Here is a 14,752-nt window from a genome sequence, read left to right as displayed (position 1 = left end):
ACCATTAACAAAGGAAACCAAACAGGAGTTAGAGAACAGGAGAGAGACACTGCTGGCCCTGTACAGTGAGCAAAACGAGATGAACGGGCACAGACCCAGACAAGTCCCACTGGACATAAAAATAGAATTTTCAGTGACAACATTCTTCTCCTAAAGCAAGCAGGCAAAGCACGACACTGAACTAACCATAGCACATATGAACTTATCTAAATTACAAGAGGTCATTTCCTATTCTTGAGCAGATACCTGTGGTGTTTATATATAGTTCCTTTCAAATCAGAATTTGGGTTTTTCACATTATAATGATTAATCCTGAAGAATCATCTTTATTCTACAAAAACCTAAAAGAATAGGCTCAAAATTCAGGTTAATTATGTAAGGAGTAATAAATGTATGCATTTCAATAAGTGAAGGAAAACCAGGGCAGGGGAGGAGCATAAATGTAAGAAAGGAAAATAAATCACACAATATCAAATAACCACAAGAAAAAAATAAGAAAAATTTAGATCAAAATTATAGCTAGAAATCCAAGTAAATATTAGGATGTGCACTGAAAGAGTCTTTAAAAGGGTACCAGGATATAAGCAGGATATAAGGAGTAGCTAAAATTATATTCATAATAAATCAGACATATATTGGATTATAATGTCTGATTCTGAGCTCCATCTCTCAAAAGGATGAGCCAATTTGGGGAAAAAATATGTTTAGAGAGAAGTTCCAAAAGGTATGAAGAACTACAAGATGGGCTTCTGAAGGATATTTTATTTGGTCTAGAAAAAAAAGAGAGAGTCATAACAACCTAAGCATAACCTTTGCTTTGTGAATATTGAAAATGTTATACCTGCAATAAAGGGTGTTTTAGATAAGAAAGTCTTATGTTACTGATGTTGCAAAGCAGGTCATTCTGAAAAAGATCATCGAAAATCAGACTTAACTGTTAAGGACGTCTGTGTAATTGCTTCAGTCTTTAAAGATGAGATAGATTCTCATTTGGTTAATATACATCAAATCTTGCCTAAAGGCCATGGAACAAACTGAATGACATAAAAGGATACTTTGTACTCTTTTAATGGGTAACACAACAGTGATTAGGCCAGGGAATCAGGTTACAGTATTAATTACATAATTTAAGTAACCATATAGTATAAGGGCAAGTAGAATTTATGATATGAAGTGTACTAAATGATATATAAAAAAGAAGTAGTATCACTAGAAGTCTTTGCTCATTACTCAGGATATGAACTAATTAGAAACCTTATAGTAATACAATAATATGATTTCAGTTAAAATGGACCATTGGTTTGAGAAAGTAATTTAATCATCCATTTGTATTCTCTAAAGGATTTTCTTGAAAGATAATGGCTAATCTATACCTTTCAAGGTATCTTTATTTAAATTCCAAGAGTTACAGGGCTAGGATGTTTCTTACTATAATCTATAGCTTCCAGATTGAAAATTAACAAAGGTCACAAAAGCTCAATGAGGGATTGGAACAAAAACTATTTTTATGAGAGAGTTAGGGGAGATCAAGGACAGATAGATCATAAGGAAAAACAAGCAAAAACATGTTGAAAGACTAACTTTCCAAAACAGCCTTTCTGAAAACAAGTCTGTCTGGCAAGACATAGATCTCTGAAAAAATAATTGAAGACTTTTTTTTAAACTTGGTCTAAGCTTATAAAATTATCATTTAGGAGAAATTCTTTGTGCATAAGCAAATCAAAGTTATGACTCATGCAGCATTCCAATTATATCCAAACCGCTATTAGAAGAATGATGGGATATGAAAATATGGACACACCAGGAAAAATTTTAGAGAATTCATGGTCCTAATCCTAGAAGATTTGTTAGTAACCCAAGGCATTTATAGAGCATTCGTAACTCTATTAACTATTCATCCATTCTTGCTGATGATACATCTCTGAATCTACAGAGTGAAATCAATAAACAACAGTGCTCACATTGTGGAGTATTAATATTGGAACACATCATAAATTCCCAGAGCTATCTTCCCTAAAATGTTTATAGTTAGGGAGTTACTCAGTTTCAGAAAGCACTTCAGAAATAGACTAACCTTTTTCATGGCAAATGCTTCAACTCTCTTGTCAGTCAGTTTAATAACAACTGTAATTCAAAAAGATGCAAGTGTCTGGTCACTTACCCAAGAAGAAGGGGAAAAGACCAGCATAAAAACTTGAAAGATGGAGACTTCAAGTTATGACATAAAGCCACTTGGATGTTTTCTTTATAGTTATTTAATAAAAATATATGCAAATGGGATCTAAATAAAAACAGAAATCTATAGAATGAAATAGTCATGTTCTGGTAATTTTAGGTGGACAATTGCAAAGAGAAAATAAATAACAACCAGGGTTTTTCTTCATCTTAAAGAACCCGAAGCCTTAAACTTGAGACATTCTTTTATTTTTTTCATAATTTTCTCTTTCTTTACCTCCTCTTCCTCTGGGCTTTCACAGAATTATGCTCTTAAGTAGACATTCATATGCACCAGCATCTAATCTATTTCACAGTGCTAGGGATCAAACCTAAGGACTTATATATCCAATGCAAGCTCTTTACTGTTGAGCTACACCCCAACTCATGACCCTCTTTAAATCATGTCTAGCATGCAAGTTTTAAAACTGAAAGAGAAAAATCTCTTTCAAAAATATGACCAAAATAAAAGCTTCACTATTGTATAGCTTTATTGAGGTATAAATGAGAAACAACAAACTACATATATTTAAAGTGTATCATGTGATAAATTTTGGCATGTGTGCATCCATGAAACCATTACCACAATCAAACTGACAAACATTTCCATCACCCTAATTGTCCCTTACTCCCATTCCCAACCCCCATCACCATACAACCACAAGCCTTCTATCACTATGAGTTAGTATGCATTTTCTACAATTTTATAGAAACAAATCATACAGTATGTGCTCTCTTTCATCTGGCTTCTTTTACTTAGCACAATTATGTTAGAATTCATAGATACTGTCTGTGTCAATAGTATCAAGATTTTTTCTTTTTATGTCTTAGTGTTCTACATGGAAATATTACAACATGCTTATCAATTCTTCTGTCATTTTAGTTGTTTCTAGTTTGATTCTTTTACAATAATGGATTCTAGGATTACTCACAAGTTTTTGAATAAATAAAAAATAAAGTTTTTGATAGATAAATAGGTGTGTAGTGATCAGGTTGTGTGACAGGTGTATGTTAAATTTTTTAAGAAAGTGCCAAAATATTGTGTCAAAGTTTGTACTATTTTACATTTTTCAGTGAGAGAATATTAGGGTTCTGGTAGCTACACATGTTTGCCAATACTTAATATGGCCAGTATTTTAAATTTGAGCCCTCTGGGTAGGTCGTGTGGTGATATCTCATTGTGGTTTAATTTATATTTCCCTAATTACAAATGATGTATACATCTTTTATGGAGATGCTGGCCAATGGTTGAAATTTTATTTTTATTTTGGGTTTAATTTTTAAAATTTTTATGGGCAATAAAATTTACTACTTTTGGTGTACAGTTCTATGGGTTTTGACTTTGTACAACCACTAGTGTGATCAAGATACAGAACAGCTCCTCCAAGTCTTAGAATCCCCTCTTTGTAGCAGACCCCCAACCACCAGCCCTAAATTCTGGGCACTACAGGCCTGATGTTTGCTCCTACAGTTTTGTTTTTTCCAAACTATCACTTAAATGTAATCGTACAGGGCATGGCCTCAGAATCCAGCTTCTTTCACTGTCACTTATCATGGTGCATTTGAGATTCATTCATGTTGCTGTGTTTGTCAATCCTTCCCTCCCTTTTATTTATTTTTTTGTCCATTCTTTTTTATTGATTTTTTTAAAAAATAAATAACAGCAGAATGCATTATAATTCTTATTACACATATACAGCACAATTTTTCATATCTCTGATTGTATCTAAAGTATGTTGACAACAATCTGTGTCTTCGTACATGTACTTTGCATAATGATGTCCATCACATTCCACCATCCTTGCTAATCCCCTGCCCCCTCTATTTCCCTCCCACCCCTCTGCCCTATCTAGAGTTTGTCTATTCCTCCCATGCTCTCCCTCCCTACCCCACTATGAGTCAGCCTCCTTATATCAGAGAAAACATTCGGCCTTTAGAACACTAATCTCTAGGGTATATAAAGAATTCAGAAAGCTAAGCATCAAAAAAACAAATAACCCAATCAACAAATGGGCCAAGGACCTGAACAGACATTTCTCAGAAGAGGACTTAGAATCAATCAACAAATATATGAAAAAATGTTCACCATCTCTAGCAATTACAGAAATGCAAATCAAATCTACTCTAAGATATCATCTCACTCCAGTCAGAATGGCAGCTATTATTAAGACAAACAATAATAAGTGTGGGCGAGGATGTAGGGAAAATGTATACTCATACATTGCTGGTGGGACTGCAAATTGGTGCAGCCGATATGGAAAGCAGTATGGAGATTCCTTGGAAAGCTGGGAATGGAACCACCATTTGACCCAGCTATCCCTCTTCTTGGTCTATACCCAAAAGACTTAAAAACACCATACTACAGGGACACAGCCACATCAATGTTTATAGCAGCACAATTCACAATAGCTAAACTGTGGAGTCAACCTAGATGGCCTTCAGTGGATGAATGGATAAAAAAAAAATGTGGCACTTATACACAGTGGAATTTTACTCAGCAATAAAATAGAATAAAATCATGGCATTTTCAGGTAAATGGATGGCACTGGAGAGAATAATGCTAAGTGAAGTTGACCTCCCTTTTATTTAGAGCTAATTTACTGCTTATTGCATTCCATTTGCATGGATGAACAAATCTTGTCTATCCATTCACCCGCTGAAGAACATTTGTGTTATTTCCAGCATTTGGTAGTTAATAACTCAGTTATGTACATTCATGTGTAGGTTTTTGTGTACAAAAATGATTCATTAATCTTAAGTAATTACTTAGGAGTAGGATGGCTAAGTTTTATGGTTAAAATTTCTTTAATTTTATTTAAAAAGTACCAAAATATTTCCAAGGAAGTTGTACTATCTTGAATTCCCACTAGCAACACAATCTCCATATCCTTCCAATCCTGGTATTGTTAGATGTAAAGTTTTTTTTTTTTTTTTTTTTTTAATTTTAACCTTCCTAATAGATAAGTAATGGTATCTCACTATGATTTTGATGTGTATTTCCTTAGTAACTAATGATGTTAATTACCTTTTCATGTAGTTATTAGCCAACCACATACCTTCTTGTTCTATTTAGTTTTTACAACGTTCAGTGAATTCAAAGGGGGAAAGTCTTTTCGATAAATACTACTGGAAATTTTGGATAAAATTCCTCAATAGGACACCCATAGCACAAGAGTTAATAACAAGAATCAACAAATGGGACTTACTTAAACTAAAAAGTTTTTTCTCAGCAAGAGAAACAATAAGAGAGGTAAATAGGGAGCCTACATCATGGGAACAAATTTTTACTCCTCACACTTCAGATAGAGCCCTAATATCCAGAGTATACAAAGAACTCAAAATATTAGACAATAAGATAACAAATAACCCAATCAACAAATGGGCCAAGGACCTGAACAGACACTTCTCAGAGGAGGACATACAATCAATCAACAAGTACATGGAAAAATGCTCACCATCTCTAGCAGTCAGAGAAATGCAAATCAAAACCACCCTAAGATACCATCTCACTCCAGTAAGATTGGCAGCCATTATGAAGTCAAACAACAACAAGTGCTGGTGAGGATGTGGGGAAAAGGGTACACTTGTACATTGCTGGTGGGACTGCAAATTGGTGCGGCCAATTTGAAAAGCAGTATGGAGATTCCTGGGAAAGCTGGGAATGGAACCACCATTTGACCCAGCTATTGCCCTTCTCGGACTATTCCCTGAAGACCTTAAAAGAGCGTACTATAGGGATACTGCTACATCGATGTTCATAGCAGCACAATTCACAATAGCTAGACTGTGGAACCAACCTAGATGCCCTTCAACAGATGAATGGATAAAAAAAAATGTGGCATTTTACACAATGGAGTATTACTCTGCACTAAAAAATGACAAAATCATGAAATTTGCAGGGAAATGGATGGCACTAGAGCAGATTATGCTAAGTGTAGCTAGCCAATCCCTAAAAAACAAATGCCAAATGTCATCTTTGATATAAGGAGAGTAACTAAGAACAGAATAGGGAGAAAGAGCATGAGAAGAAGATCACCATTAAACAGGGTCGAGAGGGGGGAGGGAAAGAGAGAGAGAAGGGAAATTGCATGGTAAAGGAAGGAGACCCTCATTGTTATACAAAATTACATATAAGAGGAAGTGAGGGGAAAGGGGAAAAAACAAGAGAGAGAAATGAATTACAGTAGATGGGGTAGAGAGAGAAGATGGGAGGAGAGGGGAGGGGAGGGGAGGGGGGATAGTAGAGGATAGGAAGGGCAGCAGAATACAACAGACACTAGTATGGCAATATGTAAAAAAGTGGATGTGGACCCAATGTGAATCTGCAATATGTATACGGGGTAAAAATGGGAGTTCATAATCTGCTTGAATCAAATGTATGAAATATGATATGTCAAGAGGTTTGTAATGTTTTGAACAACTAATAATAAAAAAAAATTTAAAAAATTAAAAAAACAATAAAGGAAAGGGGAACAGAAAAAAAATAATTATATAGAAACAAATTCTCAATCTATGATTTGAATCATGTACAAAAATGTACTCAAAACCAATTGTACACTGAAATATAAAATTTAAAATTACAAAATTTCTAGAAGAATACCTTTGTGACCCCAAGTCTGGCCAAATTTTTTTAAGATAAAAATATAAACCATAAAGAAATACAGGATAAATTGGACTTCATCAAAATTTAAAACTTCTCTTCAAAAAATACTATTGAAAGAAAGAAAAGATAAACCATATTTGCAAAGCACATATGTACTGAAGGATTTGTACCCAGAATATCTAAAGGACCCTCTAAATTTAATAACAATCCTAAATATTATAAAATAGCCAAAAGCTATGAACAGACCCTTCACCAAAGAAGACACATAAGTAACAAATACTTCAAAAGATGCCAACTCTATTATTTACTAGAGATATTCAAATTAAAACCACAATGGGATACCAAACACATGTATCTATTATATCGGCTAAAATTAGAAAGACTGATTATGTAAGGCTTAATATAGCTGTGGAAAAGAAGTAACTCCTCTCTGCACATGGGGGAACATGAAATGGTATGATTAATTTGGAAAACAAGGTAGCTAAGAGAAACATAAGCACGTCTACACAAAATTCTGAACCTGAAGGTTCATAGCAGCTTTACCTCTAGTAATCCAAAAGTAAAAAATCCCTGTCCATCAACAGGTGAATGGGTATATATACTGTGCTTCCAAAATTCTGCAAAGGCACCAAAATACAAAATAGATAGTTTTAAAATCGCAAACATAATACCTACGAAGTAAAGGGAATCTACTATGTAACACCCAATCTCATCCAAGTGATAAACAAGAGGTAAGCAAACACGAAGCATCATTTCCTCATTATACAAACAACAAGTGCAGATCTTACCTATATATTTATAGCCTTCTTCTCCATTTACTATGGGTCTCAGCCAGGTTGACTTTAGTCTGCCTTTGTTGCCCACATGGGCACCTTTCGGAGGATAGAGCATAAATAACAGTTCAATTGCCTGGGTCCTTTTGATCACTTCAGGATGTGTTAGTGACTTATCTGTGAAAAAAAAGGAAAAAAAGAATATAAAAGCAGAAATTTTTAAGTTTTAGACATTTACAGTATATCTAACATGTTTAGTTTGGGGCATGCAAATTAGAAGCTACTGATTTGAAAACTAAGTGTTACATTGAAACTACAGATTTTCTGTCATCAAAGTTTCTTTGCCAAAAATCTTACTGTTCATATAATTCCTTGAAAAAATTAAAGAGTAAAGGCTTTACTAATATCATCTTCAAGTGCTACCACTTTGCTAAAACTATAGAAAAAAATTAAAATAACCAATGAACAGCATTCACATTGTACATTCTATAACATAATGATATATTTTTAATTGCTATGAAACAATGGAATCAGATTAATCTGACAAAATTGTTATAACTAAACATAAAGTTTCATAAACTGGAAATACTTAAAGAATTAATAATTTTAGTCTATGGATTTTAAGAAAATATAAAAATGTATATGCTGTAATTGATTTTTTTAATCTGACAAACATTTATATAGCACTTATTAGATACAAAGATTACTTCTTTAAGTGCATAAAAATATTAACACTTTTAATTATCATAATGTACCAATAAAGTAGGTACTGTTATTGTTGTTTCTGTTATGTGAAGAAACTGAGACCCAGAGAAGTTAACTTGCTTAGATCTTTCTGTAAATGCATCAAGTAGGATATGGATATTTAAGGATATTTGCCAACAAATCTTTGTCAATTGAACATGACCTCCATTAACTAGATGTGAAAACTGGAATTAAAAATCAATTTAAATTGTAGAGTGAAAAATAAAATTTGGCTATGGCCTTTGGACCTCCAGTTCGCAATTTCCATTTTTGGTTGCTAAGTCAGTGCCTTAAAATTCAATGGGTCAGTCTTCTGAGCAATTAAAGTGCCTCTACCTAAGAAAGATTTCAAAGACAACAGATAGGCTGATAATGCAAACCTCCATTTAAAATCTTGCTATGTTTTCCTTCCTTCCTTTCCTCTTATTTGCCTTTATTTTGTTAAAAGTCACATGTTCTGGTAAAGTAACAGACAGTATGGTATAATGATTAAGAAAGTAGATTTCTGCTAGCCTCGTTCTGTGGCACATGCCTATAATCCCAGGGGTTTGGGAGGATCTCAAGTTCAAAGCCAGCCTCAGCAAAAGCGAAGTGCTAAGCAACTCAGTGAGACCCTGTCTCTAAATAAAATACAAAATAGGGCTGGGGATGTGGCTCAGTGGGTGAGTGCCCCTGAGTTCAATCCCTGGCACCCTTTCCCCTCATACCAAAAAAAAAAAAAGAAAAGAAAAAGAAAATAGATTTCAATTTTCTGATACTGGCATGGAGTCAGCTATCAATCTATTATCTTACAGCTCCAAATCCAACCTTCCCTTACCTGAGAGACTAGGACATTTTTACCTGCCTGTGGCATTATTTTAGGTGTCAACCACAAATGGCAGTCAAGTGAACTAGAGAATGAAGGGGATCTTCTTGGTTCTGGATGCTTCTTTTGGCAGGTTCCTGTGGTACACAGTGGCCAGCCAGGAATGGCAGCTTCCCTGGCACCCTCCAGGACACAGCTTTCCTCTCCCACCACTGGGAGCTTCCTAGAGAGGTCCACGTGCAGGACCTTTCTATAAATGGGTTTCCCGTGAGCACCATAGTGTGATATCTCCCTAGGGACAGTTTTCTCAAGAACCCTAGAAAGGGACTTTTCATGAAACCAACTAGCATGTCCCCTCAGAAGATTCTCCACCATTTACTGAGCCACAGCTACACCTCCTCCAAAACGAAAACACCCTGACATAAGTTCATTGTGGGAGCCAGTGGCCTTCTTTAAAATTTCTTCTTTCCATAGGTATTCTGCCTCAGACAGAATTGGAGTGGCTACTACCTATACCTGCCTTTCTCAATTCTGTAGAGTTTTTTTATGCCTTAGTAGATAATAACAGTTACCTTAATCCCTGTCATAGTTAAAAACTGTTCTTGCTCAAATTACTACATATTTTTTGCCTCTTGACTGGACCCAATCTTATACAGCTAGTCTTGAGTTCTAATTCTTGAACCATCTTTAGTAGGATTTGGAATATTAAACAAATCAATTATCTCCAAGTGATTTATTAACTTCTTCAGTTATTGTTAGATGAAATGATATATAAGCACTAGATATGTGCATTTCTAATTTTCTAATTATTATTATTTCAACAATAATAAAAAATGAGTTGGAAATAAATATGCTATTTCTTTCTTTTTTCTTTTCAATTTTCATTTTTTTTTTTTTTGGTGGTTGGTCCTGGGGATTGAATCCAGTAGGGCTCTACTATTAGCTACATACCCAGTCCTTTTATTTTACTTTATTGTTTTTGTTTTTGTTTTTGAGACAGGGTTTCATTAAGTTGCATAGGCTGGCCTTAAACTGCCTCAGTCTCCAGAATAACTGGGATTATAGGCATGTATCCCCAATCTGGCTGCATCTTTTGATTAGAAATATATTATAGAACTCTTGGCTATTTCTTTTTTATATATATCTGGGATTGAACCCAAGGGTGCTCAACCACTGAGCCACATTCATAGCGACCCCGCCCCCATCATGCTTTTTAATTGTTTATTTTGAGACAGGATCTTGCTAAGCTACTTAGGGTCTTGAGGAGTTGATGAGGCTGGCTTTGAACTTGTGATCTTCCCACAGCAGCCTCCAGAACCACTGGAATTACAGGTGTGTCCCCACCCAACCAGGCTGTTTCTTTTCTAAAATGGGAAACTTAAAAATTATTCTCTTCTAACAAAAAAAAAATCAAAACCAAAACACCCTGACATACGTTCAGATATATATAGATAATAAATATATCACCTACACATTGTAGATTCCTTTTCCTCATATGTCAACAGAAGAAAAAGAAACTAGGACTGTTGTAAAGCTGAAGAGTAAACCCTGAATTACCTTTTGGCCCTGCTCAGACTTCAAGAAGTTGAGCAGGGGAGATCCTAGGCAGTGGGGGTCACTTTTCCAGTTGTGAAGGAGGTGAAGGATGAAGAGTTACATCACAAGAAACCACATAGCTAAACTAAATACAACCCCCAAGTTTGTCGTAACATACAAAATAAGGAAATAAAATAGTTCAGGGCTTCTTTCTGAAGTCATAAAGAAAAAAGAAAAAAGAAACCAAGTAGGACAAACTAGGAGTAACTGCTGTGCTTAGTGTGAAGGACCACATTGTTCGTAAGGCTTCTGCCCTCCAGAGCATTTGTGTCTAATTCCCTCATCTTAACATCGATGTTTAGTAACTTTATTTCATAGGATTATACTGATTAGTTTTAATAAAGCACTTCATTTTTTCCATAAAGACAAATGCTTCAATTTTAGGCAAATAAAATGTCTACACTAAAATCTAAATGGAGGTAAATGTCGCACTGCCACTTTCTGTTACTGGCTAAATTTATCTCCAAAAATAAAAAGGTATACTTCATACTAACACCAAGATCACAAGCTAAAAAAGATGGGAACAGGTAATGTAGGCTTTCTTCTACTGTGAATATTATGCATTCATTAAAATGCTGATGTAGCTCTCATGGACCTGATCAGTCACATGAGGTTTTCAGTAGAAGGCTACCATACATGAGCTTGAACAGGAAGACAAATAATCTATAATTTACTGAAAACGGCCAGTTTCTAAATGCTCTGCTTTTACTGTCTTGTCACCATATGGTTAAAGCACTTTATGTTGCATTCATTTTCTTTGATTTGAAAAAATGAATGCCATACTTTTTTGTCATGTCATTTTTATCTAAGCTTTTTTCTGTTCATTAGTAAGTTTAAGAATATCAATTTATCAATAAGAAAAATTACATATGCCTTAGATAAGAGAAAGTAAATCTAAAGCTGTCTCATTCTTAAAATAATGCAACTTTCTTAATGTTAATTTCTTTTAAGCTGAAATATAAGGTGTTAAAGGTCACTGAGAGAGGAAAAGTAACATGAAGATTGAACACCACAGAATAAAATGGTTAAGAAGAAAGTCAAACAATATGCTTCAGAAAGACCTCACTCACAGAGATAAAGCAAGGACCACTGATCTCATATAACAATTAAATACTGATATTACTTCATTTACATAAGAGCATAAAACACCCCGGTGAGAATAAATAATATAAATTAGGACATGAATTTCATTAAAAAGTTGAAATATAACAAATTTTTACTCCAAATCCTTTTAGTTCACAAAAATGGGTGCATACAAATTTGGCCAGAATGTTTTTCACCAATTAAAAGGCTAAATGTGGAAATCGTGCCTTGATAGACATCTTTATAAATTCAGTCAAAAACCTACTACAAAACAGAAAAAAAAAACTAGGTTATTGGAGCCATTCAATTCTTCAATTTATTTCAGAAGGTCTCCTTCTTTAGTGGAATAAAATACAAAGAGTTCACAAAAAAATCTTTTAATTATTATTATTATTATTATTATTATTTATTAATGAATTTATTTTAATTAGGTATAGATGACAGCAGAATGAATTTTGATTCATTGTACACAACTGCATCACTATAGTAATGCAAAGAAATATCTTACTATTTAAATTTTCAGATTTTTTTCTTAGTTTTTAGACTCCTTAGCAAATTAAATACATTGCTTGATGTAGAAAGCTAAAACACTTTCGCCCTTTTTGTCTGTCTTCATGGAATTCAGACAGAAACACAGATCATATTACTTTACTTAAAAAAATCATATAGTTTCCCAACACTAAGTAACTTTGATTAATAATTCTAATGGAATTATGAGTATTCCTTAGGAGGAGCATGTTCTTTCTTTTAAAAGCATGTGTGTGAGTGTGTGTGTGTGTGTGCATGCATGTGTGAAAGAGTGTGTGTGTGTGTGTGTGTGTGTGTGTTGGAAGTGACACAAACTTTGCCTCATAAAAGATTGGAGGAGTACTATCATTAATTTTAAGTACTGTATTTTAAGATATGCTCATCATTTTCTCTGAAGGGCTGAGTCTCAAGATGGCCAGATTAAACACATTAACAGGACTTCACTGTGACAGACCAAGGACAAGTGCTGCTCCCACCTCAGTCACAACGCTGTCGCTTGTTAAGAATAAGAGTGTCACACAAACTATTTTAAGGTGAGAGCACAAGGACAGCTTTTATTGGGTTTACCATACATAACATACTAGATATTTTTTTTAACTTTTTTTGGAAGAGTATTTTAATACATTTACCTTTCAGGTTGGAAGCATAAAATTTCCAATTAAGTGTTGCCACTCTTAATTGTTAAATGAAATTTTAAATACCCTTCCCCCTTGTTTTCTCGCCACAAATACTAGCCTTTGGGTCATTTTTCTATATTTATACCACTCCTTTAGGGGCAGGGAGAAAGTCAACCAATCTTGACATTATTCACTACTAATATTAATTTAAAATGCAGTTGATTACTGAGTTCATTATTTTAAGTATTATTTTTCTAGACTATTTTAATCCCTTAGCAAAAAATAAATGCAATTAACTATAATAGGCTTAACTCTATGCCTTTGCTCAACCATTATGGCAGCCTGACATGCAAAATATGTGTACATATTTTTTAAAAGACTGATCTCACTTTTCATGACTTAGAACTCTTCCTAAATTGGGGAGGCAAAAATAATACCATTTTATTTTAAACAGTGAAAAAGAAATCCAAATAAGTGAGAATTTTTCATGGTGTGGTTTTCCAACTGAATACCAAATTATTTTTTTTTATGTATCTTTAAAATAAATATGCTGCTTTTCAGAACTGGACAATTTCTGGACTTCAGTTGCCAGACTTATTGAGGTTTCACTGGTACGGATGTCTATAATTTGACCTGCTTAGTATTCATAGAAAAGTTAAGATTACTCTAAATTCATTTGGAAACAAAAGTGAGCAAAAAAATTAATAAGACTTTAACTTATTTTAAAAATGGACAATTTCATAGCTTCAATTTATTTATAAGTACCAATGGTAATAATATCCCAATGGGAGTATATCTTAATCTACCAAGAATGTGTGTATTTGTGTGTGTGTATCTGCATCATTAGTCGAAATTCCCACAACCTCCAACAACTTTGAAGAATTTTGACAGAAACAATACATTTCAGACCTAAATGAAAGCATTCTTAGAACAGATACATGTAAAATTTCATATTGGTGAAGTCCTGATTGTACCTCATCTTGAGGTACAATTCTTCTTTACCTATGGACCTATGAAACCCAAGAATAAGTTATCTGCTCCAGAATACAACATAGGGTAGGCATAAAATTGGTTTGTACCCAGGCTGCAGTTAATAGTCACAGGCAAAATTTATTCTAGGGAAGCCTCAGATCTATTTTAAAAATGTTTCAAATGATTATACCAGGCCTGACCAGGTTATCTAGGATAATGTGTGTGTGTGTGTGTTACTTGGGATTAAACCCCGGGCTTTGTACATGCTCGGCTATAGCTCCATCCCCATGATAATCTTCTTTACTTAAAGTCAATTGATTATGTACTTCCATCATATCTATAAAATCCCTTTGCAGCAACATCCGTCTAGAATTTGATTGAATAACTGGAAACCATAGCCTCATCAAGTTTAGACATCAAAAAGATCATGAGCTTAAGGATAAAGCTTAATGAAGTTAAGGCTATAGAAAGTATTCTTTGGGAATCCAAATCACTTCTCACAGGTGATAACAGCTGGCATCAGATTCCCAAAACAATATCTAATGGAAAAAGAAAAATGTCTATAATGTTCTCAGAAAATTGTGTGACTCATGAAAAATTTCAAAAAAACATTTTTAGGAAATATAGTACCCACAGTCTCTTCTAGGAATACAACAAAACAAAATCAAATACTAAATTTTGTTAAAATACAGCCAACAAAATTGAATCAAAATAGAGAACTAAAGAATGAAGAAGTCAATGGTGAAATAAAAGGAAGGAAGAAAAGGGGAGGGAGGGAGGCAGGAAATGGTAAGCCTTGAACTTGTTTAAACACAGA

The 14,752-nt window shown here is 34.1% G+C and overlaps 1 protein-coding gene across 1 annotated transcript in view; it reads right to left on the bottom strand.

The window, feature by feature from the left end:
* The window catches only part of Iqcm (IQ motif containing M), a 320,965-nt gene that overhangs the window by 65,810 nt on the left and 240,403 nt on the right, over nucleotides 1-14,752 (bottom strand). Inside the window, exon 13 of the mRNA XM_071614029.1 lies at nucleotides 7,606-7,767. Coding sequence (XP_071470130.1) covers nucleotides 7,606-7,767 — 162 coding nt within the window. The remainder of the gene's footprint in view (nucleotides 1-7,605; nucleotides 7,768-14,752) is intronic.

Source organism: Marmota flaviventris, chromosome 7, assembly GCF_047511675.1.
Source record: "Marmota flaviventris isolate mMarFla1 chromosome 7, mMarFla1.hap1, whole genome shotgun sequence".
Taxonomy (NCBI): domain Eukaryota; kingdom Metazoa; phylum Chordata; class Mammalia; order Rodentia; family Sciuridae; genus Marmota; species Marmota flaviventris.
This window is presented reverse-complemented; position numbering and strand designations above follow the sequence as displayed.